The sequence below is a fragment of the Chinchilla lanigera genome, unplaced genomic scaffold (genome assembly GCF_000276665.1).
Source record: "Chinchilla lanigera isolate Chin_1 unplaced genomic scaffold, ChiLan1.0 scaffold00021, whole genome shotgun sequence".
Classification (NCBI taxonomy): Eukaryota; Metazoa; Chordata; class Mammalia; order Rodentia; family Chinchillidae; genus Chinchilla; species Chinchilla lanigera.
Genome location: NW_004955422.1, coordinates 21,531,604 through 21,559,238, shown reverse-complemented (window position 1 = coordinate 21,559,238; position 27,635 = coordinate 21,531,604). Strand labels below are relative to the sequence as shown.

The 27,635-nt window shown below is 43.9% G+C and overlaps 1 protein-coding gene across 1 annotated transcript in view; it reads left to right on the top strand.

Moving 5' to 3' along the window:
* The window catches only part of Fbp1 (fructose-1,6-bisphosphatase 1), a 31,838-nt gene extending 9,936 nt beyond the window's left edge, over positions 1-21,902 (top strand). Inside the window, exons 2-7 of the mRNA XM_005384677.2 lie at positions 4,832-4,994; positions 7,222-7,314; positions 12,262-12,402; positions 15,284-15,421; positions 16,643-16,762; positions 21,479-21,902. Coding sequence (XP_005384734.1) covers positions 4,832-4,994; positions 7,222-7,314; positions 12,262-12,402; positions 15,284-15,421; positions 16,643-16,762; positions 21,479-21,670 — 847 coding nt within the window. The 3' untranslated portion in view covers positions 21,671-21,902. The remainder of the gene's footprint in view (positions 1-4,831; positions 4,995-7,221; positions 7,315-12,261; positions 12,403-15,283; positions 15,422-16,642; positions 16,763-21,478) is intronic.
* Positions 21,903-27,635: the final 5,733 nt, after the last annotated feature.

The window sequence follows — 27,635 nt, the reverse complement described above, 5'->3', positions numbered from 1 at the left end:
CTGAGCTATATCCCCAGCCCTCTCTGCTCACTCCTTAGGAGAAGCCACCAGGCATTTCTCTTCGTACATCCCTCTGACATTTCTCCTTTGAGGCCCCAAAAACAAAGTTGAAGGAAACGCATGACATTATCTTTTCCTTCTGCAGTAACTCTCACCTAGGATAAGGTCATTGGTAGATGAAGTCACTGCCTACACGATCAGCTGCCAGGGACCTCTTTTCTGGTGAGGACTGGGAAGGGAGTGAAACCTAGATATCTACAACTTGCAGAAGTTGACCCATTTCTTCACTGTTTCAGCTTGTCCCTCTCTCTGTGTTGGCTGAGAGGCACAGTTGGCCCCAGGAGAAGCTCTTTTGTTCAGGGTTGTATGATGTTTTCCTCATATCCCTGCCGCCTCATTCACCGCCTTATTCTGGCCCCACAGAACTGTCTGGAGGAGAGCCAGGTGGTGTGGGAAAGGCCTTCTCCCATCTGGAGTAGTTGGTCCCACCCATTCCTCACCACAGCCACTGACATGGAGGCCCCTTTCCAAGCCAGGACCCAACCCAGGGGCCAGAGTCTGCCCAGAGCATCCATATGGGGGACACAATCAATTCATTCTCACAGCCCTGGTTCAGTGGATTGAGCGGAGGCCTGGGGTTCTCACCGGGTGGGAGCCAAGACCCCTACCTGCCCTTGGTCCTGCAGGCCGCCACACTGTCCATGTGCTCATCAGAGCACAGAGTGGATAATCTGTACTTCAGGCCTTTGAGGTATGGGCCAGGGCTGTCTGCATAAATCAATTGTTTTTAAGGGAGGTTCTAAAAACTAACAAAGAAAACAAACTATGTGCTCTTCAGGGAGTTAGTGTTCAGAGGATATTTTCTAGGGGCTTTTGTTCCTCTGTCAAAGTCACAAAAGCCTTACCTGCTTCTGACTTTTCATGGACCCATGGAAAAGTGACACCTCAGAGAGTTCTTGCCTTCTGAGGGTCCCCTCAGCCGTGTGGAAGGAAACTACCTATCCCTGTTTGTCATCATGGCTGTAATTCCTGGTCAGAAAATTGCAGCACAGTGTGAGAAATACAGGGCCAGGCTAACTTCATGTGCTGAGATGTGAGCCAAAGAATATCCAAAGATTTCATACCAACATGGTAGCATTACTGGCTGGCAGTCTGGGAATTTGTTTTCCTCATTCCTGTTTCTACCTTCACACCATTTTCTTGTGCTTTCTTAAAGAGTTCTTCAATGTGAGGACTCCTAGGGGAGGAGGTCCTTCAATCATATGTTCTAGAAAAGTTTTACACTGAATGACTTTGAGGGGCTCAGAATAACTTATCTCTAGAAAGATCTTTCTGCTAGAACAGGAGAAGAACCATAATTGGAGGTAAAGAGAGGTTCAAAGAAAGCTGGGAAAAACCATCTTAACCCACTGGCCACCAGCCAAAGGTGTAATGGAAATCCTGAAGGCAGGAGGAGCTGGAGAAGTGGATGGTTGCCTGCCATGGATTGGTGGTTGATATTAGTGCCGGATTTGGTGAGGGTCCCCTGCACTGCTCATTCCTGCAGTGTGTGATATGGCCCACACTGGACCATCATGAACAGGTTGTGCCATCCTCTGTGACCCTTGTTTCTCTACATGTTGGTTCCTCAGTGACCTGAGGGTAGGAGCTCTCTCAGAATCTTGGAGTGAAAGGGAGGAAACTTGGGTGTGGTCTTGGTTTAGCAGGTCACCTCTCCTGACACTGAGTGTAACTTTCCATAGACCAGGGCAAGAGCTAGGGCTATAGAATCTGCTTCCAGCCTCATTTCAGTTTGGTCAGTGCTGAGTCTGCAAGCTTGGGAAATGCAGAAACAAATCATGGCACCCTTAACTGGCCACAGTTACAGGGTAACTTGTTTCTTCTGGCTGGTGGAACTAGACCCAGAGTACTACAAACTAGATCTGGCAATATTCGAGAAGGAATATGTGGCTTTATGTGGCTTTCTTCTCTGGGTCTCCTCCTCCTGAATTTAGGTGTTCCCTAGATACAGGGATCCAGGCATTGTTGGAAAAAGATCTCTAGTTTTTAAGTTATATATACAAATGTGCATATAGTACCTTCCCCCTTCCATTTGGAAAGCTGTGAAAACCAAACTCAAATCTTTGGATGAATTATTAGCATGGAACTTTTCTTTGGAACCACTACCGGCTGAGTTATTTGGGCTTGTCTGGGGATTTTTCATAGACTCCCTTTCTTATGAAAAAATATTCATGATACTATTCTGCTTGAATGCCTCTTTCACACTGAGGCTTTCCTTAACCATCAAAATTAACTTACTACCCACCTCTCCCCTTGTTTTATTTTAGGACAGTGAACATCTGCCCCTCTCTGCCACTATCTCATTCACTCTGAGACCCTTGCTTTTTATCTGGCCTCACTAGAATAGATGCTCCACAGGGCAGGGATCTCATCTGCCCTGTTCAGTACTATGCACCAGCACAGCAAGACCCCGTAAGTGTCTGTGGAATAAATGAACATTTGAACAGACCTCTCAGAAGCTGCTAGGAAAAAGGAGATCTGATATCTGAGCCGGTGAAATTTGGCCCAAATTGTAAAATAGGCCTTTCCTTCCCATGTGCTATGGCTTGGCTATGATTTGCATACCTCCAGGGTCCCTGTGCTGGGAGCTTGGTCCCCAGTGCAGTGGCTTGGAGAGGTGGTGGGACCTTTAAAAGATGGCAAGACTGTCATGTCACCCTCCCCCTGCCTTCCTGTCTCGCCATGTGACTACTCTCTATGCCAAGTACCCCTGACACTGTAGTGCCACTGTCATGAAGGGATGTAGCCAGAGGACCCTCACTCACCATAACCATTGCTATGCTGTTTGCACTTTTGGCCTCCCAAACTGTGAGCTAAATAAACTTATTTCTTTATAAGTACCCAACCTCAGGTGTTTCATGATAGTAATGGAAGTGGACTAACACACCATGCCTATCTTATGTGCCCTCCACCTGCCTAGTGCATTCTGTCCCCTTCCCCAAATTCCCAGGCATCCCTGGAATTGAGTGCATCCACCTGCATCTGTTAGCTGCCAAGGGCTGTGCTAAGACTGACACTTTCTGTGCCTTATCTCATGTACCGTTCTTGTTTCCCTTTCTGGGCCCATGCGAGAAGGGAGGAGGCTCACAGAAGGCAGGAACCTAGCAGAGCTGTGGCTGTGTCTGCTCTCTGTCTTCACGCCCATGTCATTGTTTATCAGTGTTGTTCACCCTTTTGAATCAATAGTGGCTTTAGTGGTGGAAATTGCAGGCTGAGAAGGAAAGAAAACTGCCATTGATGGGGCTAGTGAGGGAGGTGTACTTTAGTTAGTGGTCCCTGCCAAGACTCTGTGAGACACCTGGACTTTGGCTGCCCTCTTCCTCCCCCAGAGCTGGCTTCACAGCTGAGTCAGGAAGAGAAAATGTGAAAAGAAAACTCAAAGCCCAGAGACCCTTGCAGGTCTGATAGATGACTTGGTCTTTTATTTGTGAATTAACGATGACGGAGTGGAAAAAGAAGGGGCCAGGAGGCAGGAGGATGGGGTGCTGTTTTCTAGGCTAAGAAGCGGGTGGTGCCAAAAGTGGCTGACTCGGATGAATGGGCTGGGTGGGACAACTGAAGTCACTTCCTAGACACGGTCAGGCCAGACCAGGCCCTGGGATTTAGATGGTTTCTAAGGGGGTTTCAGTTTTGCCAAACTAGACACAAACAGCTATCTGTTGGGAAAAAGTGCCTTCACAAGTTATAAGTGACAATCTCTGAAGCAATGACAATCAGTTCGCAGGAAAACACACATAATGATCTCACCAAGGGTGTGATTATTCCCTTATCACCCACTCTCAGCCACTTAGTGGCATCTTCAACACTCCCCTTCCCTCTCCCTCTTTTATATTATACCCAGTTTATCCCCAGACTATACCCAGTCTTTCATATCGCTCTGTGCCTCCACTCTGTAAAATATACCCCCCCTTCTGTATGTGTATTCAACCCCAGGCTGTGACAGCCTGCTCCTCCGCTCATTCTGATAAGCCAGGCTTGCATTTTGGACAGCCTCTTGGAGTCTGGGAATTCTACACTGACTAAATTGTAAGTAGCTTAGAAATAAAGTACAAACTTTGGGCTCCCCATGCCTCCCATCCCTACAACTCCCTACAGAGGCAGTGAAGACCTCAAGAGACCCCCAGCCTGGGAGCCGAAGGCACTGTCTCATTTGCATTCTTCCTGTGTGATTTGGAGAAGCCCACAAGTGTCTCAGAATCTGACTTTCCTACTCTGTAAATGAGGTTGTGAAACCAGTGAGCACTCCCTTTCTTTTAGGATCTTTGCAGTCCTAAAGCCAAAGAGCCCACTGAGTTAGCTGACATCCCAGGCTCACTCCAGCCCAGGCTTCCTTGCTTGCTATGTCTCTCAAATGATTCATTTCACCTGTGCGTTGCTTCTTGGTGGACAAAAGTAAAAACACAAAAAGCTCCAACTTTTCCTGGATAAAGGACAGAATACATATAAATAAACATTTCACGGGGGAAGTATGGTTAAGCAGAGACAATTTTAAAGGGTCCTTATGGGAACCATAATGAAAAAAAGAAGAGTTGAGAAACATGGATTTGGCCACAGAAGTGTGTGGATATCATGAGAGGTTCTGGGTAATGAGAGTGGGCGGTTTCTCTCTAGGAGCTGATCCCAAGCAAACCACTTTCTTATTTTGTTTCTTCTAAGCCATGTGTCTTCTTTCCTTTTTTCTAACTCCTCCTTAATGCTCACTTTCAGGGGTTTGCATATATCTGCATATTCTGGCTACTGTGCTTATTTTTTGTGGTTCTCTTCCCTCTAGCTATGGCATTGCTGGCTCCACCAACGTGACAGGTGATCAGGTCAAGAAGCTGGATGTCCTCTCCAACGATCTGGTTATGAACATGCTAAAGTCATCCTTCGCCACCTGTGTTCTTGTGTCCGAAGAAGATAAACACGCCATAATCGTAGAACCTGAGAAAAGGGTGGGTCTGGGCTTGCACTGTGGAGGGTTTTAATGTAACCATTTTCCTTTTTAGCTGCATAAATGACTTCACTTGTTTTTCCAAGCTGGGTCCCCAGGAACTAGCACCTTAAATCCTTCCTGTTGTCTTTTTGCTGATCCTTCTTTACTACCATATCTCAAATCTGTCCTCCAGCACTATAGTTTTTGCCTTTATCATCTCCATGGGTGGCCATTCCTAAATTTTCTGGTTTTTTTTTTTTTGTTTTTTCTGGTACCGGGAATCGAGCTCACGACCTTGTGCTTGCCAGGTAGGTACTGTGCCGCTGAGCTAAATCCCCAGCCCGCCATTCCTAAATTTTCATTGCCAGGTTCAGTCCTCCCTTTACTGACCTCTTCTGCTACTTCTCCATCCACTGAACTCCCAACCTTCACACGGGACCCTGCTATCAATTTAAGTCAGCTCCGCATTTCTATCACCTTTTTCATGCATGGGAATTTATTATATGCCTATTGTTCTGATTGCTTCTTTTTTTTTTTTTTTAATTTTTTCCATGAGACCTTTTTGTCCTGTTTTTTTATTCTTATTGTACGTGGGGTTTTTGTTGCTTTTATGTGTGTGTGTATATGTGTATGGTGCTGGGGAATGAACCCAGGGCCTTGTGCATGCAAGGCAAGAGCTCTACCACTGAGCCACATCCCCAGCCCCTTGATTACTTCTTGAGGGCAGAGAATACATGATTTTTATTTCTGTGTCCCAACGCCAAGCACACTGCCTGGCACATACAGTGGCGGCGAACCTACAGCACAAGTGCCGCAGCAGGCTGTTTGTTTTGGGTTTTTTTTTTTTTTTGGTTTTGGTTTTTCTCCGGTACCGGGAACCGAACTCACGATCTTGCGCTTGCCAGGCAAGCGCTTTTGCCACTGAGCTAAATCCCCAGCCCCTCGCAGCAGGCTGTTTGTATCACTGAAAGTTCCAAAAGGTTCACCATCACTGTGTAGGGTCTTCAGAACAACAAGATTGTTAGAATGAAAGAATATATCGAGCTTTTCTAAAACAATTGCAATTAAAAGTAAGTTTTAGAAATACAGTTATATGGGCTTACTGTCTTTCCCTGTTTGAGATGAATGAGGGGTGTGGAAGAGTAGATTTTGAAAGGAAATCAGAAAGTATATTAAAGAGACTGCCTGTCTTGCCCTTCTTAAGGGTGTGGGAGCCACATCTTATTAACTTGTTTTGCATCATTCCTAAAATAGCTAGCACTGCATGTCAGGTTAAAAGTTCTTGTTTTTTTTCTTGCTGGGCCTTTCATAGTCCTTGGCAGTTTTAGGCACATGGAGTGAGTTCAATGTTAAACGTTCTCTGTCAGTCACCCACACCTCTCTGATTGCGGTGTGCCTTCGTGGTAGGCATGTTTCCATCTTCCAGTTTACACTTTTTCTTGCATCCATGAGGAGGATGTTTTAAGAGCAGGATCTCAGGGAATTATAATCCGGCGTACATTTTAAAACCAAAAGGTTAACTTGGAGATAGAAAATTTCCCTGAGATGTAATGGTAAACTGGCTTTAAAAAAAAAAAAAAAATGCTTTATAGCACTTACCAAATTCAACGATGTAAACACTCATAGAATGAGTCTCAACTACCAGTGTGACATCACTGATAGCGAAGTTAGAAGAGATGCCCATTGTTTCCTCTTTAGAGCCGATTCCAGGCAGCTCCAGCACGCCGCTGGCAAACCCATCCAGAGAATGGATCTTCAGTGGCCCCACTGCAGCAGAGGGTTACTGCCTCTGTGAGTCACACTTCAGACGCTGTTGAGAAGACTGCACTGCAGCCTCCTGTGGCCCCTAGAAGAACTGCAGGAGAAGAGTTTTAGGAGTCTGAACCCTATCGTGGTCTTTGCTTTACCTACAGAATTTTTCCCTCCTTACGAATAAAGAGAAACAGATGACTATCTTATGTCCCGTTTTCTTTGTTTGCCAGGACTCACATGAAAATTATGATTCAAATAGATAAATGATTTAGGAAGTTATGGCTTATCTGTATTCTTTCACCTTACTTTATACTTCCTAATCTACATGGTATTTCTCTGCCTACTGGTCTTTTGGCTTATATATTTCTCATATCTTATCTTCCCTAACCAAGTATAAATAAGACTCATGCTTCTTGACATTCTCTCTAGAGACTCATTTTTACTGCTTAGTGTTCTCTCCCCCTCATATGTTAAAACTATTTCTTTTTGCTCAGGGTAAATATGTGGTCTGCTTTGATCCCCTTGATGGCTCTTCCAACATCGACTGCCTGGTGTCCATTGGAACCATTTTTGGCATCTACAGAAAGGTAAAATGTACATCAAGCACCTGGTTTTGGATCCAGAGAAAAGTTAAGGGGTAGGGGAGATGCAGACTCTTCACCGTGGTGGAGCAGCCAGGATGTGCAGTGTGAAACCGTCAGGCCTGCATAGACTTGTCTGTCAAAGTCTGACTTTTCTAGCATTAACTGTGCAGTAATGACCCATGAAATTGTTGAAAGAAAACATAGTAGGGAAATGTGGGTAGAAATACAAGGATATTTCCTTCTTTTAACTATATCTTCCCTTATTTTAGGATGGAGAAGAGATTTTTAAAAAAAAAAAAAAAAAGACAATATAGTACAGGTTAGGCAATGATTTTATATGAACTCAGAATTGTGAGAATACGGCAACATTTCAGATTATTTATGTAAACTTGCCCTTTAAGTCTTCTAACTCAGGGGTCTACAACTATGACGGGCTCTACCCTTCACCTGTCATATCCAGCCACTGACTAATTTGTATGACCATTTTACATTTTCATTTTTTGTTGTTGTTGTTGTTGTTTTTTGTTTGTTTTTCTTCTAGTACCAGGAATCGAACTCACGACCTTGCGCTTGCCAGGCAGGCACTGTACCGCTAAGCTAAATCCCCAGCCCCCATTTTACACTTTTAAATGTTTGAAAAATATCTAAAGAATAATATTATGTTGACCAGTGCAATTTATTTTTCTCTGACTATGTTTTACTGGCAAGTGGTCACACTCGTTTGTCTACATCTTGCCTCTGACTGGTTTTGAGCTACATTGTCTGCAGGAAGTAGTTATGATAGAGATTGTGTGACCTGGGCAGCCTAAAGTGTTTGCTCTTTTTCCAGTTGTACAAAAATCTGCGAACTGTGCTCTAAATCATAGAAAGCACTCTGATGTAGGTGGCAACTCGGACCCTTGTCCTGTGTCTTTCTACTGTGTGACTTTGGCACTTCCTCTATCTCCAGAAGCCTTTCTTGTCTTCTTTCAGAGAGAGAGAGGGAACACTCAGATGTGTGGATAAGTGGAAAATGGAATGAGTACCTGTAGAGCTACCCTGAAATCTGAAATATGTCCTCCAGTTCCAGCTCTTGTTTATTATTTTCTACAATGCTGGACACTGAACCCAAGGCCTCCTGCACACTGGCAAATGCTCTACCACATAGCCAGCCACCACCCCGGCTCTTGGCTTAGTTAGGAATACGGGCTTGGGTGCAGCAGTCTGCCAGCTGAATTCTATGCTAGGTTACAGAGTCCATAACAAGAAGCAAGAACCAAATTCATACTTTATCTCTAAAAGAGATTTATTGCCTACCACTGTACGTAATTTCATTTCAAACATAGCATGTAAAACCACTCAAAATGGGCCAGTTATCATCAGTTACAAGAATGTATTTTTGATTTTGTCTCAGGTGATAGGCAGATGTATATCAAAATTAGTTTCAGTAATAAAAGGTCCCAATTCTCATATCAGATAGGCAGATGAAACAAGTTACCTCCTTTCCAAATCACACCAGGAAAGATACCATTCCTGTGATAGATGTGGACAGATGTAATTTTCCCTGCAAAGTTTCAAATCTGTAGAGCAGCAAGAGAGATCTGCAGCACAGCTCTTCCCTGTGGAGGAAGACCTTGGGTTAGTGACAACCAGAACCAAAGCAGTGCTGATGTCTACCAGCGCCATGTTCACTTCAACCCCCTAAAATAAAATCTAGAAAAAAAGGAAAAAAAATCTAGAAAATTGACAGACACCAGCTATCAACTAAAAAATAAAATCAAACCAACTCTCAACAACAGTGTGGACAATGCATCCTAGAATGACTCAACAATTAGACCCCACAGTCTTCTCAACCAACCTGAAGTAATTCTCTTAAAAGATTGAAAAAGATGATGAGTGTGATGCAGGCCTCGAGTCATTTCACTTTCAAAAGTTTTATGGGTGGTTTGGAATCATTTGAGGACCACCGGGGCATGCACCTTGGGGTGTCTGATGCTTCAGAGGGGACCTGTCCTGCTTCCTGTGGAGCATTCCTGGCTGGAATCCAAGCTCAGGGGACAGCATCAGTAACCAGGATCAGGCCTGGCCCACATGGCCTGGGGCTCCAAAGGGATCTTGCGGGATACGTGGTCTAGTGTTTCAGATACTGTGTCTCCCCCCAGCTCCTAGGCTCACCTGCCTTCTGGCTGGAGGGGTGCACAAGGGACAGGGTCTCCTGAGGCATTGGGCAATTCTCATGGCTGAAGTGTCTGTTCAAATACTGAATCAGAATTGGCCTTGTCATTGCTCATTTGCCTTCAGCTATCAGAGCATCAGATATTCTTTTTCATGTTTGGGAACAACTTTACTATCCCCCTTTGCTTCTTTAAGCTAAACATCTTTCATTTTTTGTTTTCTAACGAGATGATTTTAGATATCTTGCTACCCTGGTCACCCTTTCCTGTACACATCCTAAACGGCAATGTTCTTTGAAAATATTCGGTCTCCACAGCTAAAAGCAGAGCTTTGGAAGGACTGGGTTGCCCTGATGAGGGAAGATTTTTAGCCACATGACAGCCCTCTTTTCCCATCCAGCTCTGCCTGACTTTCTTCTCTGTCAACTCAAGTTTTCAAAATCCATGGTTCCTTCTCCTATACTCCTTATCAGGTGACGTAAAATAAAATATAACCTAATACCACAGCAGTTGGTGACCTCCGCTAGGTAGATACAGGTAGGATCCAGAATCTTTCTAATGTTACCCAGTGCTTTATGCGCATTGATCCCTGGGCATCTGCAGGAGGGTGGGAGGATCCATCCCTGGGAGGAACAGCTTTCATTGCTTGGGCTTTGGAGGAGGAAATGCATACTCTAGGAAGGGAGAGAAGCTAAAAAAGAATTCCTCCTCCAAATCTGGGATTCAGTGGAATTATTTCCTGTTTCTTTTGAGCATGTGGGTATCATAGATGAGTGTCAGTATCCCTTACTCCACGCAAGGACGTGGAAGTATAACAGTGTTTGGTGACAGTATTTCCATTTATTTCTGTGCCTTTGCCACAAGCAGGTGTGGATGGTTCTGGGCAAGGCGAACCTCTGGGGGACTCTACTTGGTGGAGATCTGGTTCCCTGAAGCCTCAGTGAGTAGGAGGAGAGGACACCTCTGTGTCCTCTCAATATGTCACTGACTTCAGTGACCCTTGGACAGGTGGTCCATATTGACAAAGGCTACTAATTTGTTTTTTTCAAAGCTTGCAATTTAGGGAAAATAACTCAATGTTTGGATGCTGTCTTTAGTCTCTGTGTAGCTACACTGGTATGTACAACCAAACTAAACCAAATAAATACAATTTGACCAATTAACCAACTAGTCACCCAGATGAAAACCATCAGGGGGAGGGTTAATGGGAAAAATAGAGAGAAAAAATTGTTTATTCTTCCTTATATATGAGTAGTTAAGAAACTTTAGTGCAAGTGTCACCACTGATGCGTAACATTCAGACCCCCAGGAGCCACCCTAAGTCTGACTTAGGAAGTGTAGGCAGCAGCTATATTTCTAATAGTATCTCTGGCAATTCTGATGATGCTCTGGGAGCCACATTTTCAAAAGTTATAGAAAGAAATGATGTGGAATATTTTTGCTGGGTGATCTCCCTCTCCCACTCCATGATATAGCTATTTATGTCTTCTGGAATCCCTGACTGTGAAAGAAGTAGAGGAAATTGGGAGAACTGGCCATTTTGGTTTCTATTTAAAATCAAACGGAGTATTCAAACTGCAAGATGTGTTCAGAGCCATTTTGAAGTTGAAGAAGCCAATAGTGTATTAATAAGAAGATCATTATCAATAAGAAATCACTGATTAGAAGCCAGCTCCTTAAGGTGTTCCCTTTACCAGTATTAGGCAAACTGAGTCACATGACTCAGGGGGTTATGTTTCAAATTTTAAAATACTAGAGCATTTCCTAAGTGTAGGTGCTGTTTTGCTACATTTTGGGATATGTGCATGAATGCATATGGATTACTACTGCTTTGTGAGGCAGCAGATGTTTTCTTTTTGATTTTTAAATTGGCACCATAGTTGCATAAATTTATGAGGTACCATGTGATGTTTTGGTATACATATATAGTATGTACTGTTCAAATCAGAGCATGCAATCTTTTTCCTCAAAGATTTATCATTTCATTGAGCTGAAAACATTCAAAATCCTTTTTCTAGCTTTTTTGAAATATGCAGTAGATTACTGTCCTATATAATTAACCCAGTGTGCAAGAGGACACCAGAATTTACTTTGCATCTAGGAGTAACTTAGTACTCATTGCCCACCCTTTCCCCACCCCTCCCCGATACCTCCTGCCTTCTTGTAACCAGCGTTCTACTTTTCATTTCTGTGAAATCAATTTTGAAATGTCTTTCTTACTATGGGTCATGGTAAAAAAAAAAAAATTAGACAGCATCTGCCATACCCTGTAATGACCTTTGGGAAATAGGCCACATACCCATATTTCTGAGAATTCTTTAATGTGAGAATGATATGACCACACTGCTCAGTGAAGTATGTGCTGCGATTGGTAAGAACTCATGAAATTGATTTCCTCACCAGACACACTGCCCTGCAGCCTATGTTAATTTGTTTAAATAAAGATGGAGTAGGCAGGTGAAAGACATTGATGTCCATAATCAGATTAAATTAGTCAGAACTGGCAAGAAGGCATGCTGTTTTTGGAAGTGATAATGGAGAGATGAGGGAATATCAAATTAGAAAAATGAGAGAAGGGCCCTGATTGGAAAGGAGGATGCAGATGCAGGAAATTTGGGGTCTGGTGGGAAGGCTGCTGTGATAATGTAATCAGGAAGTGACTGATGTGTGGAGGAAGGCCCACTGGGAAGACGCCCTGTCTCATTAGAAGAACACCTTGACGGTGCATCTTGCGTATGGCTAATGGAAAAGAGCCACAAACCAAAACAGAAACTTGTCTTTCTCTTGCTTGCTCCAGAAATCTACTGATGAGCCTTCCGAGAAGGATGCCCTGCAAGCAGGCCGGAGCCTGGTGGCAGCTGGTTATGCCCTCTATGGCAGCGCCACCATGCTGGTTCTCGCCATGGACAGTGGTGTCAACTGCTTCATGCTGGACCCGGTGAGCACTCTTGTAGGAGGCCGGTGTGTGGCCGGCTCTGAGTGTGTGTGTGTGTGTGTGTGTGTGTGTGTCCAGATGTAGGTCAAGGTAGGAAATGAGGCCCATGGAGAGACCAATGTGAGGTAGGAGGGGGAGGCAGATGGAGAGACACAAAGAGACCACAGAATTGAGAAATGATGTCTGTCCAGAGTGTAAGAGTCCTTGTTCCAAGATGAATTCTTTAAAGCAGTCATTATTCCAAACAACTCCAATGCCCATGTGCACTGGGTGAAGTGTGCTGGCAGGGCTGGGTGAACCAGAGGAGTCCAGCAACCTTTCCTACTTGGGAACAGAGGCTCAGTCTTGCGGGCACTTCCAATGTCTCAAGAAACACTGGGTTAAAGCAGAAGTAATGTTCATAGATGTGCAAGACACGGCCAACCAACGTGCATTTATCAACCAGAAGGCGCCTGTAGTTGGTCTGTTTGCCCCCGCTGCTAGATCCATTCCTAGCCTTTCTGCCTTATCAAAAGAGCTTTATTTTCCCAAGGGGAATGGGCGCCCCAGCTGAAGCAGCGAACACCAGTGTTTCTTCAAAAATACTCCAAATGGATTCCACTCTGTGTGTATGCATGCAAACCTGCAGTTAACCCTCGTGGTTTTGCTAAGGCTTTGATAAACTTAAAAGAAATAAAAATAAAGGAGGGAATGAGGATAATCCTCGAGTGCACCTTATAGAGAAAAGTGACCTTACAGAGAAAAGCCCTGGTGCCATTAAAAGGTGCTCGGTGACAGTTTTTTTTCACATGCCCACTAATCTGTCCATTATGTATTTAGTCAGTTTAGATGAAAGTTTCAACAGAGTGGGTAAATTAGGGAAACAAATCTCTTTAAATATTTGGTGCAACTAAACCCACCACTAAAACACATCCTCAAAAGAGTAATGGTTAACATATTAGTACATTCTTTATGCGGGGAGCCCACAGTGCCAAGGGGGAAAGAACTGGATTTATAAATTCCTTGTAATTGTATAAATGTCTTCATATGGTGCTAATGCAACACTTTATGCACTTTTTAACTGCAACCTGGAAACCTCTGTGAGGAGCAGGTTGTTGGGCAACTCCTGGGGCAGCTCATTAGTGGACGCATGGCAGGTGTGTAGATGAGAACACAGGCTACCTTTGACTCAGGCACTCTTCCCCGAGCCGGACTTTCACCTCGTTGGAAACTTGAGCACTTCAGTAAATAAGGGCAGGGTAATGGCGCCAGTTAAAGTCTCCGAATGAGGTAACTTCAGAAGGAAACAGCCGCAGAACCAGAGCAAAGTTCAGTGTGAGACCAGAACCCCGCTTCGGAAGTCAGGGCCGTGTCTCTCCAGATGTCTTTCCTGGCCAGACGTTGGCAGCTTCCCCAGCCGATCTTCTGGTGCTTCCTCTGTGACCTCTGAATGGATAATGTGCAGAGAAAGAATCCAATCTCTTGGTTCCAGGTTGCATTTGGGTGTCTCCACGAGCAAGTTTCTGTGTGGTTGATAGTCTTTTCCCCTCTTCAGATCTAAATGTTTGAAAGAACAATAAAGGATGCTGTAATAGTCCCCTGCTCCTGATTTCAGCTCTTCTGCTCACTGTTGTTTAGGAGGAGAGGAAGCCTCCCGTCAGGGTGATGCTCACTGCTGCTTCTTCCTTTCGGCTCCCTTCAAGGACAGGCTGATGGTCTGCTAAAACCACCAAGACAGCGACGCGTGTGTTTCTGGCGGGCTTTCGTTTTCCTCGTGGCTTTATGCTTCTAGTTGCCATCAGAAGGGGCGCCCCTCCCCCACACTCTGACTCTAAGCTCAGCTCTAGGACAGGGGCCTGCAACACACGACTTCCCGAGCTCTGCACACAGCACCTGGTGTTCTTCTGAAGGCATTTATTTCATTTTACTGATTCTAAAAGAATATTGCCAGCACTTTGGGAAATACAGAAAAAAGGCATAAGGTAAAAAAGAATCGCAATGATACCTTTCAGTGACCACTGTTAATTCTAGTTTTCCCTTTATCCCTCTTCTTTCTTTCTTCCTTTCTTTCCTTCTTTCTTTCTTTCTTTCTTTCTTTCTTTCATTTTCAACATACTCCATATCTTTAATGACCAGTCCCTGTTATGGGAAATAAAATGCCTGGCCCTCTGTTCTTAACTCTTACCTCAGCAGAGTACTCTCTCCCAAAGGAACAGAGCCTTGATCATGCACATGAGTCTCCTTTAAAGTACTAAAACCCCAAAGGTCTGAATAAGCCCAGTGCTGGGCTGAGTGGGAGGCGGTGCTCTGAGACAAACTTTGCACGTCAGTGAGGAGCAGAGTCTGAAGTGCTATAAGCTCGGGCTCAAAACTCAGGGTTCCACATTGTCAACACACGAAACATGCAAAAGGGACAATTTTCACTAAGATAAAACTGTACAGTTCAGTAGAGGACTGTGATTCCACAGTCACCTGACTCTCCCAACATCCCCCCTCCAGCGGCACCAAGTTGTGTGTGTATAAATACACATATATGCTCTATTGCTTTAGACGCACAATTATTATTCTTGCTATGATTATTGCTGTTACTTCATGCATTTCTGGCCTTTCATTTCCAGTATTATGGTTTCTTTCTTGTAAGCTGAAGTCATTTGCTAACTAAGTCAAAAATCTCCTTCACCCATCCATTGACTTTAGCATCATCCACTTGCTCCCTCCTCCTAAATTTCCTTTACACTCTTTCTCACCACTCTTTCTTCCCACCCATGGTTCACAATTCTTGGAGTGTCTGGTAGGAGCCCCTGGTGTCCCAGGATGAGGTGACCACAGCCCTTGTGTCTCCCAGTTCAGCCCAGCCCAGCCCCACCCATTCTCATCTGTCTACCTTTCTTTCCTTATTTCAAAGGCCATCGGGGAATTCATTTTGGTGGACAGGAATGTGAAGATCAAGAAGAAAGGTAATATCTATAGCCTTAATGAAGGCTACGCCAAGGACTTTGACCCTGCCATCACTGAGTACATCCAGAGGAAGAAGTTTCCTTCAGTAAGTGAGTGGAGAGCGGTTGGGGCTGGGGCAATGTTAGTGTCCAGGCATTTGGCACCAGGGGAAGTTCTGGGGAGTGGGTGTCCCCAGAGAAGAAAAAGGACCCTTGGGATTGAGAAGGATGCTTCATCTTGGACTAAAGTCATGTACCCATTGATCGTGATTGATCCCAGAGGTGAAAGGAGGCTAGAGTAGAGGTGAATTGGATTTCCATCTACCCTGAGCCTGTGATTAATGTCAAAATGGTAGTGCTATTTCAGTCTTTGCCATTTTCTCTTGGCAAAAGAAAATTAGGATACTAAAGTTAACCCGATGAATGAAAGGCCATAGAACACTTTTACTTTTGGGATCCCAGGTGGCAGGTCTCCCACCCTGGCACCTGCCATGTTGTACCTGTCCTTCCAGGCCTACATCCGTGATGAATTTCTATCAGTTGTCTCAAGAGAGTGTCCTCCTCTCTAAAGAGATTACAAGTTCGTGAATATGCAGAGAACTGACTAATTGCACAACCAGCTCTGTGGGAGAACATCTAATTTTTTTACACCCTTGCTTAAAAGCTGTTGATGGCTGCTGTTTTCTGAGAATGAAGCCCACATGTTGTTAGCATGGCATCCAGGGCCCTCCGAGCTGACCCCAGAATTTCCCTCTAGCTTGAATGCTGCTCCTTTCTCTTTGCCCTAGTGGCCCTCCCATGCCCAACCCTTGCACACATTCCTAGGGGCCCTATGTCAACGACATTGGCCTTTCTGGGTGGCTAAGTCTTTACTTGGGCAGATTCTTCCCAGCTCCTTCATGTGCCAAAATCCTTTCTCCACCTTCAAGGTTCTGCTAAATATTACAATTTTTGTGATGCCTGCTCTGACCCTATACCCACAATCAACCACACCCTCTTTGGAGCCTCTAACAGTTATATGACCTGTGGGGAGATGTGTAGGAGACACCCTCCATTTTCCATGGTATTTTCTTTTTTCTTTCTTTTTTTTTTTTTTTTTTTTTTTTTTGAGTACCAGAAATCAAACTCAGAACCTTACCCTTGCCAGGCAGTCACTGTGCTGCTGAGCTACATCCCTCTATGGTATTTCCATTATATTTCTTACTACAGTTCCAAACACACACCTTATAGGTGCTCACTAACTGGTTGTGGGGTCAAATAAGCGTAAGGTATGAAGAGAATGTTCTTTATTTTCTGCAACCCTTACAGTGCTGTTTGTAACCTTGTAGGATAATTCAGCTCCCTACGGGGCCCGGTATGTGGGCTCCATGGTGGCTGATGTGCACCGCACTTTGGTCTACGGAGGGATCTTTCTATACCCTGCTAACAAGAAAAGCCCCAATGGGAAGGTAAGCACGGGCCTTGAAAAGTGACTAAGGAGGAATGGATTTCATTTTCAGCCTAGGGAATTTGAGTTCATTGGGAAGAAAAAAGGTTATGACAGCTGTTATGCATTCCAGTTGGTTTCTTGGGATGCCTGTGGCATATTTTTTTCTAGGCTCAAGATAAAGCCAGACGATATCAACTAAATGTGAAAATGTTCCCTTGAGAGCCCTTCCAATGCTATGGCAAAAGAGAATTAATGGAGTTATGGTCAGGAGGAGACTAAAATCGCTTAGCGCTTCCACTGGGTATATGGTTTGGCTTGGGCAAAATGAGTTCCATTCATAAATAGTCTAATCTCATTACCAAGACAACAAATCAAATGTGTGTTGCAAAGAGAGAGCTTCTTTGATTGCTTTCAAAAGGCATAAAATAGAAATAACTAATGGGCCTGACATTTGCTACTTGGAAAATGATACCTTTTAGAGAAAGAAAGAAACCTAGGGAAACCTGGAGTTTTCAGGTAGGCAGCTCCCAGTGACAGCTGCTTCAACACAGGTGGTGTTCCCAGCAAGCCACAGGGTACACTGTGCTTTCCTATGCTGGCTAAGAGACACCCTTTTCTTCTATGCAAGGTGACTGCGTACTTCTTTCCCAAGCATTATATCTGCTTTGTTTTTCTAACGCATAGATGGCCTTTTTTTGTTTGTTTATTTTATTATTTTTGAGGCAGGGTCTCGTTATTTAGTCCAGGCTGGCCTTGAACTCACAGTGATCTTCCTGCCTCAGCCTTTCAAGTGCTGGCATGTGCCACCACACCCAACTTCTATTTTATAAATATTCTTACTTTTTCGTTACTGGGACAAAATACCAGACACCAACAACTTAAAGGAGGAAAGGTTTATTTCAGTTCACAGGTTGCAGAGGTCTTCATAAATAGCCCAAGGCAGGGTGGCATGTCAGAGGGGCATTTCAGAGGAGAAGCAGTTCATGGGGTGGCAGGCAGGAGGCAACATCTTCTTTCTTCTTTCCCTTTTTATTACATGTAGGCTATAAGCCTACTTGTCGATGCTGCCCATACCCAGGGTGAGTGTCTTGGTTACTTTTCTCTTGTTGCTGAAACAAAATGCCCAACACCCCAAATTGAGGAAGGAATGGTACATTTAAGTCACAATTTGTGGAGGTTTCAGACCATACTCAGTCAGCTCCAAGGCAGAGTGGCACATGGCAGAGAGTAACAGTTCATGGTGGCAAAAACAGCAAAGGCAACAAAAGCAAAAAAGGAGGAGAGCAGCAAGCCTCTTCCCCTCCCTTATAGCATATGCAAGCTACCCACCCCAGGGTGACTGTGGCATTCACACTCATAATTCCAGCATTGGACCATGAATCAACCAAAAACTCCAGAAGCCCACCCCATGACTGCATGAAGCTTTGGGGGGACATCTAGACACAAACCATAACATTCTGCCCTGGCTCCCCAAAGACTTATATACATCCTTTTATACAAAAGGCATTTTAGTCCATCTCTAAGAATTGCTAAAGTCCTAACAGTTTCACATTGCTGAAAAATCCAAGTCCCAAGTCTCCTCCAAGATGTAAGGCAAACTCTTGGCTGTGAGCCCCTATACAAATGAAAAGTTAAATGCTTACAACATTCAGTGGCACAAGATAAATATTTCCATTCTAAAATACAAAGGATTGGGACCAAAGCAAGTCCAAAATGCAGCAGGGCAAATATGAAGTCCTATAGTTTCATGTCCAGCATCCAGTGCAACCTGTGGCAAGTTGTGATCTCCAAAAGGCTTGTGTGGCTCCACCCTAAGACACTGCTAGTGGTTGTAGCTCCCATGGCTTCTCTCTTAGGCCTGCTTTTCTCCCTTCTTGCATCAAATGATGCATGTTCCTGGCTTCTCCAAACTTCTGGAGTCTCCACTACACCTTTGGCTTCTCACTCACAGCTTTACATACTGCCCTCTCAGGAGTGCACTGCCTGGCCTCCCAGACCTTCTAAAATCTGGGTGGGAGCCTTCCTGCATTCTGTATGCACCTAAAACTGGTGTCATGTGCATAATGCTAAGGTCTGCTGCCAGTTGGAGCAGTAGCCAGGCTTTCTTCTTGCTTGGCTGTAGGGGTTGAGTGCCTGGATTGCTGAGCACTCTGAATCCATGAACAAATTCTCTATGCTGAGCACTCTGAATCCAGGGACAAATTCTCTATGCTGCTGCCATTTTGGAACCTGGCACAGCTGCTGCTGACATTTGAAACATGGTGTTCTGCAGCTTTCTCCTCAAAGCAAAGTCTTTCACTTTTGCAATTTTGAGACTGCAAAGGTTGGTGTACTGCTGCTTCTTGATGCCCTCAGGCCATCTTTTCTATTATCCTGTTCCTTCTCAGCAGTCAAGATTTCCTCTGCTCTTCCTTTGCAGTCCACAGCTTTATTGGAGCTTCCTTTCTGGCCAAACTCGCAACATTTTAAATCATCCTGCTGGGATCTTTGCTCTTTATTATCAACATAAATCTGGCTAAAAGCCCCCAACAATAGCCATACCACCACCTCAACATTAGACTGCCTTGAACTTTCTTTTGCCAGGTTAATTAGTCTGCCGCCCTTAATCTCAGTCTCAGGCAATGTCTCTGGACATGAGCAAAATGCAGATGAACTTTCTGCCAAGCCATAACACACATTATCTGGAATCCAACAACCAGTGCAGTCCTTCTTCCCAGCAGAAACCACCCAAAGCTGGTCTTTACTGGCAGGATTTCTATCAGTCTTCTGGTCTTCTGAGCCCTGAGCAGAATCTCCCATACAGAACAGTATAAGGCACTCAAGCTCTACTCTTTCAGGCAACATCTCCAAAGCTTTCCAAAATCTTCCCACAAGCCATTCTAAAAACTCTTGAACCACATGGTCAGGTATAGTCACTGCAATGGCCCCACTGCTGGTACCAAATTCTGTCTTTGTTATGGTTTCTGTCTGCATGTCCCCCCAAATCCTCATGCAGTCATGAGGTAAGCTTCTAGGATTTGTGATTGATCCATGCTACAATGCTGGGATTATGGGTGTGAATTCTATCCCTGCCCTGGGGCGGGTAGTTTGCATACAATGTAAGGGAGGGAAAGAGGCTGCTTGCCACCTTTCCTCCCTTTTTGTTCTGATTTTGCTGTGTTCCACCACCATGAACACTTGCTCTCTGCCATGTGCCACTCTGCCTTGGAACCAGCCCAGTATAGAGTGAAACCTCCACAAACTGTAAGGTATTTTGTCAGGTATTTTATCCCAGCAATGAGAGAAAGATAACCAAGACAGCTTGTTTATTTTTCTCTTGTTACTGAGACAAAATACCCAATGCCCAAAATTAAGGAAGGAAAGGTTTTTTTAGATCACAATTTGTACAGGTTTCAGTCCATACTCAGCTGCCTCTAGGTGCAGTGGCACATGGTAGAGGGCAACAGTTTATGGTGGCAGAAAGCAGCAAAAGCAACAAGAACAAAAAGGGAGGAGACCAGTAAGCCTCTTTCCTTCCCTTATATTATATGCAGGCTACCCACCCCAAGATGGGTGTAGCACTCACACCCATAATCCCAGCATTGGACATGAATCCATAATAAACTCCGGAAGCCTGCCCCGTGACTGCATGAGGCTTTGGGGGTACATCTAGACACAAACCATAACAGTGGGTCTCCCCTCATTAGTAAGTCCATCACCTGTACTTATAACTGTGCTAAATCAGTCAGTAGACTAATCTGGTGTCACACACCCAGGATCCAGTCACCTCCCACAGCCCCACCAATGAGCCCAGGAGGCTTTGGGGGATGCATAGATATAAGCCATAACAGTAAGAGAAGGAATCAGAACAAAAATCCCCTTAAAATAGAAACTGATGTATTTTGGACAGATTGAGTCCAGTTCACTGAGGGCATCCTTCTGTACATAAGGCATCAGTCTTGCTATCGCCACCTCATGTGTCCCACCTATATTATTAGCCCAATTTATAGCACTTTTCTTGAATGCCTCAAAAAATTGTATCTTAATACAAATGTTGGCGCACCTCCTATTTTTTTTTTTTTTCGGTTTTTCAAGTCTGGCATGGACACCTATAAGGAAATAGAATCAGGAAGCACCTGCACAAAGCTGTCTGCTCAGTAGGCAGTCTGTGTGAAAATGCCTACGACAAAAAGTTAATATTTAAAAGCAAATGCCAAGATGTATAATATACTAAATCCCAACCCCAGAGCCTTAGGAGAATTGTAAAAGGAATGCACACAGAGTTGCAAACAATATTACACTGTTTGGAGGAGCCAGTCTGCTTTCCAGATGTCTGCAGCCAGGCACTACTGTGGATTTTTTTTTTAAAATGCTTTTAGAATAGGCAAAGCTCCATCCAAAACACATACAGAATCACTCATTAGGTCCAATTTCTGTGCTATAAAGAGAAGGGAACTGTCAGTACTGCCAAAATGTCATTCTGTCCTGGATCCAGGTGGTCTGACTCACATTCACATCAGGAAATCTATTGCTGGATCTGGCTTGGTGAAAGGTTTTACTTTAACCAAATGGTTAATCATTTGTCTCAGACACAACCTGGAGTGGGAGGGAACTTCTGCCATCTCCTCAAAGGAAAAAGCAGAGATCAGTTACCTTGGAAATCACACTATCTTTGAAGTGTTTGGCATAGAACAAGACCCCTCTCTATGTCACACTTTCTCATTTGAGGATGCTGGTCTCGGGTCTTGTTTTCCAGTTGAGACTACTGTATGAATGTAACCCAATGGCCTTTGTCATGGAGAAGGCAGGGGGACTGGCCACAACAGGCAAAGAAGCTATATTAGACATCGTTCCCACCGATATCCACCAGCGAGCGCCAGTCATCCTGGGGTCCCCTGACGATGTGAGGGAGTTCCTGGAGATCTACAAGAAGCACTCTGCCAAATGAAGAGCTGGTCTTGTCCTCATCCCAAAGAGTTGCCTCACACAGCACTAACCCATTCTGACCGTGCATTCTATGTTCCTAGCCAGCAGACGAAATGCACAGATATTTTTACCATCTAATGCACTCTAATGCCTGGTGCTACCTAACCCAAATGCTATCTCCATAATATCACTGGTGGGAAAGATATATGTTGAGCAGAGGGAGGAGAAATAAACATATTCTTCCTTTAAAAAAAGTATGTGTTGCTTTGTGTCAAAAAATAATAATGGTAATAACAATTCATCATTATCCTCACAACAACCTTATGAATTGAGTGCTATCAGTAATTTATTTTAAAGTTGATGAAATAAAAAAAGGAAAAGTTGAAGAAATCTGCCCAAGTTCTCCAACCAATGAGTGGCAGAGATAGAATTTGAATCCAGGCATTCTGGCCGCTAAACTCTGACTTAATGCATCACATGTTGTCCCATCCAGATAATATGGCTATTTGTGCCCTCTAGGGATGAAAGCATTACTTATAGCTGCATATGGTCATAGCTGCACATGGCTTGTCCTCTCAACCATAGCTATAGCCATCTGAGTCACAACTGAAAGTTCACATTACTATTTGATGCTAATTTTTCTAAAATCACAGAACATTGTTGAACTAATAAAGCCTAATGTTCTAGGGTCTCATTACCATAAGGAAAATAATTCATTATAAGAATCAGATTTAAGGAAACATATTATGTGGCAAAGAGGTATGTTTCTCGCTAAGTTCCCTCTATAAACACTTCACTCCTTAGCTAATTTTGGTCCTTTCCAGACCAGAAGTCCAAGATTATCGCAAGGTATTAAGTAACATCTGTGGCCTTTCTTGAGCTCTAGATTTAAAAATGTGTGTGAATCAAATATACATCTTCACCTGTGAACTTAAAATAGGTGTCTGTGTAAATCCTGCTCCTTTCTCTCCAGATACTCTGCCTGAATTCCATGTTTTTCCAACAGGAAACTTAGCTGGGTCCTAAGCATTGGGTTTGCTTTTGTTCCCTGACTAGAACCAGATCCTAGCCTTTCCCCCACTCCACTGGGGCTCACCTTCCCAGGAAGGTCTCTACTCCCAAAACCCTTTTGATTTTTAACCTTCTTGTGGCTCGGGTGATTTCTGATTCTCAAAGCATGGAAGGAGATGCTTATCTGGGACCTTCTTCCTACGGTTGAGACAAACACAAAGTGGGAAAAATACCTCCCCAAACTCCGGCCGTGATGACACAAGCAAAACAACAAAAGACCCATTTCCTCTGCCTCTGCCTGTGTGCTCTGCATGATGTCTTTTGGCTGAGATATGAGCTCATTTAATAGAAGGCTCTCAGCTGAGCTTATTTGCATTCCACTGTGGATACATCCAAGGCCTCTCTGTATCCCGCTCTGGAAAAGATAATCGCAGATCTACAGAAACAGCAGTACACACTGATTCACTCTGATGATTCTTAGACTCAGAGTTGGAGTTGACCTTGGGATTCTTGGATGCTGCCCTTGGACTGACAAGAGTGAAAGGATCCCATCTGCTGAGTATCACATAAGGATGCACAGAAACTCCGCCTCCCTGTCATGCGGGAGGCCTTTTCTACTCCCAATCAAACATATAATGTTCCTTTAGCAAAGGAACACCTCCCCTTCTAACCACACACGTTCTTGGCTGCTAGCAATTTTCTATTGACTTCGTCTATATCAGTAATTTACAGAGAGCTCATTTCTTTTCTTCTCCACCCAAAGGTCTGATTTTTGCTCATCAAGCTTTCATGGCTATACCACTGACCTTCCAAGTCAAGGCTACACTTGGCCTTGAGCCTAAACTCTAAGAGTGTTAAGGCAAGTTAGCAGGGTCATTTCTCCACAATAGTGCACTTGTGTCCTTCACCAAAGCTAAGAAACATCCTTCCAGCATGAATTGGAGCCACCACAGGCAAGACAGACATAGCTTATGCCTAGGGGCATTTGATGGAACAACATCCGGATGGAATGGGAAAACTTGAGCATCACTGGTTCTCAAAGCCCTCAGTGTGACTGTGGCCTGTTCCCCAACTTCAGAATTGGGAATCATTTCAAGATGCCTATGGTGGGTTAAATGGTACTCCCCAAAGACATGCCCATGTCCAGATTTTTGGAACCTGTAAATGTGACCTTATTCTTTAAAGATATAATTAAATTAAGGATTTTGAGATGAGATCATCCTAGATTACTAAGTGGCTCTTAAATTCAACAAGGGACCTCAAAAGAGACACACAGAAGAGAAGGCAATGTACAGATGAAGGCAGAGATTGGAGTGATGTAGCCACAAGCCAAGGCAACTGAGGGATGCACCTGAAGCTAGAAGAGGCCAAGAAATGTCTTCCCCTAGGGCCGCCAGAGGGCACATGCCTTGTTGCCTCCTTGATCTGGGCTTTAGTTTCCAGAATGGTAAGAGAATGTATTTCTGTTTTTTTTAAACCACCAGGTTGGTAGCAGCTTTAGGAAACACCTTCTAGTCATGTATCCCAAGGGGTATAATTCAAGGGCCCCATGCAACAGATCCAGCACTCTTCCTTTGCACAACCATTCTCATCAAATAGGTGCTGTCACACCCAGGCTTCTGACTGAACCCTTCAGAAATCTGAAGGATTAAACTCAAAGTGGCTCTGCTCTTTCAGTGAAATGCTTCTTTTGGTTTCCCTGAAGTACTCGGATGTCGGGGCTCCCCATGACTTCACAAGCTAGAGGAGAAGTGGGCAGAGATGGTGGTGAGGCAGGGCTCAGCTGAGAGTGCGGGTGAGCTGCAGGAAAGCAGTTGGTCACAGCAGCTGATTGAGGTAGTTGGCATAACCTGAGGTCAAGGCTTTACTTCTGCCCTTTATCAGCTGTATGAGGCTGGTGGAGAGGTCATGGGCTCATAAAATCATCTCTTCTTCATGGACCTCCATGAAGACTACATGTCCCAGCCACCCTTGTGTTTAGGTGAGGGCCAGTGAGGTGGGTATGGAGATGACATGCAGTGCTTCTAGGTTGACCATCAATCCACAACAGGTTTTCCTCTCTCTCCCCTTCCTTGCCACCAGAAGCTGTGCATTCTCCTGACAATGTGAAAACACAGAAGCAGCCTGGAGCGAGGCCTGAGCCACCAAGCTACAATGTGAAGGCGAAATCAATCTTTGTTTGACTCAGCGACTGGGGCTTGGGACTCGTTACTGTAGTGACACACACGTAGGCTGAGTGATAAAGCCTGAGCTTGGTGATGTGTTGTTTCTTTATTTTTAACTTCTCTGAGCCTCAATTTCTTCCTTTGAAAAATTGTAGTAATAATAACATAATGTTGTTGATTACAATATCTGCTGTAGTCAAAGCCATTTTCACTGTAAATATAAAAAACCCTACTCATTCTGGCTAAATCAGAAAGGTAGTTTGCTGGAGCAATGCAGGGAGAGCTCATGAAGCCCAGTATTCATTGCTTCCTGTCCTGCAGGACCCATCTCTCTTAGCTCTGGTGCTGTCATCTAATTCACTGGGGTCTGTCTCTGTCTCGCCCCTAAGTTCCTGGAGAATAAAATCCGACTGGTTCAGCTGTATCAAGTGTGTTCCTCTGGCCCAATCAGTAACAGCCAGAGACCAGAGTGACATAAAGTAAATGTGGCCTTGAATTTTCCTCTTATAAACAGGTTGATTTTTTCTCCAAGACTGGGATCACAGACTGAGCACTTACCCCAGGACGTCAGCTGGAATGCTGAGGACTGGTGAAGGAACACATGGCAGGAGAGGACACACGGAAAGCGCATTAGTAGAGTTTTCCATTTCTAGACCTTGGTCTGCAGGTGGAGGGCCCTGCTCTAAGACCAAGGCTTTCTTAATTGTTCAGGGTTTCATTTGTCCTGATCCACTGCGACCCAGACCTGTAAGCATCTTTCATCAAGCATAGACAGCTCATAAATAACTTCATGGTCACCAATGTGTTAACATCACTGCAATAACTGCAAGGGGAGTGCCGTTCTCCCTTCCGCAGGGCTGTACCGCGGCTGCTCTATAAGTTTCCACTTTGATTCGGGCCCTGGAAGAACTTTGGCCTTTGCTGAAAGGTCAGCAGCTGCAATTTTGGGCCATGTGAGTAACTTGAACTTCTAACATTTAAATGTAGCTTCAAAGGGCTTGTGACTGTTACTGTGCCTGGTATCCGCCTTGGCTGGACAGTGGTGGAATGCTCAGGAGCCAGGGACCTTCCAGCTATCTGTGCTGGAACCCTGGCTTTTTGGTTTGCTTGTCTGTCTCATTACAAATCTGTTGGGAACAGCTAGTTACATTAATAAAACATAAGAAAAAGAATTACTGAAATGACCATAAACACAAAAATACACTCAATACCATATCTGGAATAATTAGAGAAATGCCTCTGTCAGCCACAGTGAAATGATGTTTCACACCCGTGAAGATGGCTGCTATAAGAAAAGAAAAAAACAAGTGTCGGCAAGAATTTGTAACACTGGGATCTTTGTTCGTGGCTGGTGGGAATGTAAAATAGTACAAAATGGTGCAGAAAATGATATGGCAGCTCCTCGAGAAATTAAACAGAATTACCATACGCACTAGTAATTCAACTTCTAGATGCATATACCTCAAAGAACTGCAAGCAGGGACCCAAACACGTGCTGTTTCATAACTGCTTATTCAAAAGAGCCAAAAAGGAGAAGCAACCCAAGTGTCCCCCGACAGATGAATGAATGGATAAACAAAGTGTGACATATATAACACTCAGCCTTAAAGAGAAGAAAAATTCTGACAGGGGCTACATCATAGATGACCCCTGAAGATATTCTGTTTAGTGAAATAAGGGAATCACAAAAGAACAAATATTCTATGATCCCACTCCTATGAGGTAGCTCGAGTAGCCAAATCCATCCAGACAGAAGTTAGACTAGTGGGTCCAGGAGTGGGAAGCAGGGGGAATGGGAGTGTATGCTGAATGGGTGTCAGATTTCAGTTTTCGAAGATGAAGTTACAAAGATGGATGATACCAACGGCTACACAGCGATATGAATGTACATAATGCCACTGAACCACATGCCTAAAAATGGCTAAAATGATAAAGGAATTACTGAAAAGAAGACATGAAATACATACAAAAGATAAGCCTCAATGGTAGATTGTAATTTCATTTAAATTTAAGTTGTTTCTTTTCTTTCTGTTGTTTTGTTTTGTTTTTGAGACAGGGTCATATTCTATAATTCAGGCTGGCCTTGGAACTCACTATGTAGTCCAGGCTGGCCTCAAACTCAAAACAATCCTCCTGCCTCAGCTTCCTAAGTGCTGGGATTACAGGCATGGACCACCACACCCAGCATAAATTGTTTCATTTTTAAATCAATATTTTAATAAATGTAATCAGAACAAACATAGGAAAGTTACTATAGAAATTCTGATTTTTCTACTTAAGTCCTAGTAGGCCAATATGATATATACAGTGTCCATGATGTACTTTGTATTTTGTTTTACAGTAAAAGTGACTTTTAAAAAAAGTACAGTTCTATGAATTTTAACACATAATATAGATTTAAGTAGCTGCATCCAAAATCAGGATACAGAACAGTCCATGTGCTGTAGAAATCTCACCTATCCTAGCTATCTCCACACCCCTATTCCTCAGAAGCCATGAAGCTGTTCTCTCTCACCATCAGTTGATCTTTTTGATAATATTATATACCTGGAATCCTATAACAGATCATCTTTGGCCACTGGCTTCTTTCACTCCAAGAAATTCATATAGCAATAGCTTGTTCCTTTTCATTGCTAAAAAATATCTATTCCATGGATTTGTCAATTTGTTGCCCATTCACTGTTGAGAAACATTTGGTTGTTTGCAGTTTCTGACAACTATAAATAGAGCTGATGCAAATAAATATCCATGCGCGGACTTCTGTGGGAATGTGCGGTTTCTCTAGGGCGGATGCAACAGTGCCCTTTGAGG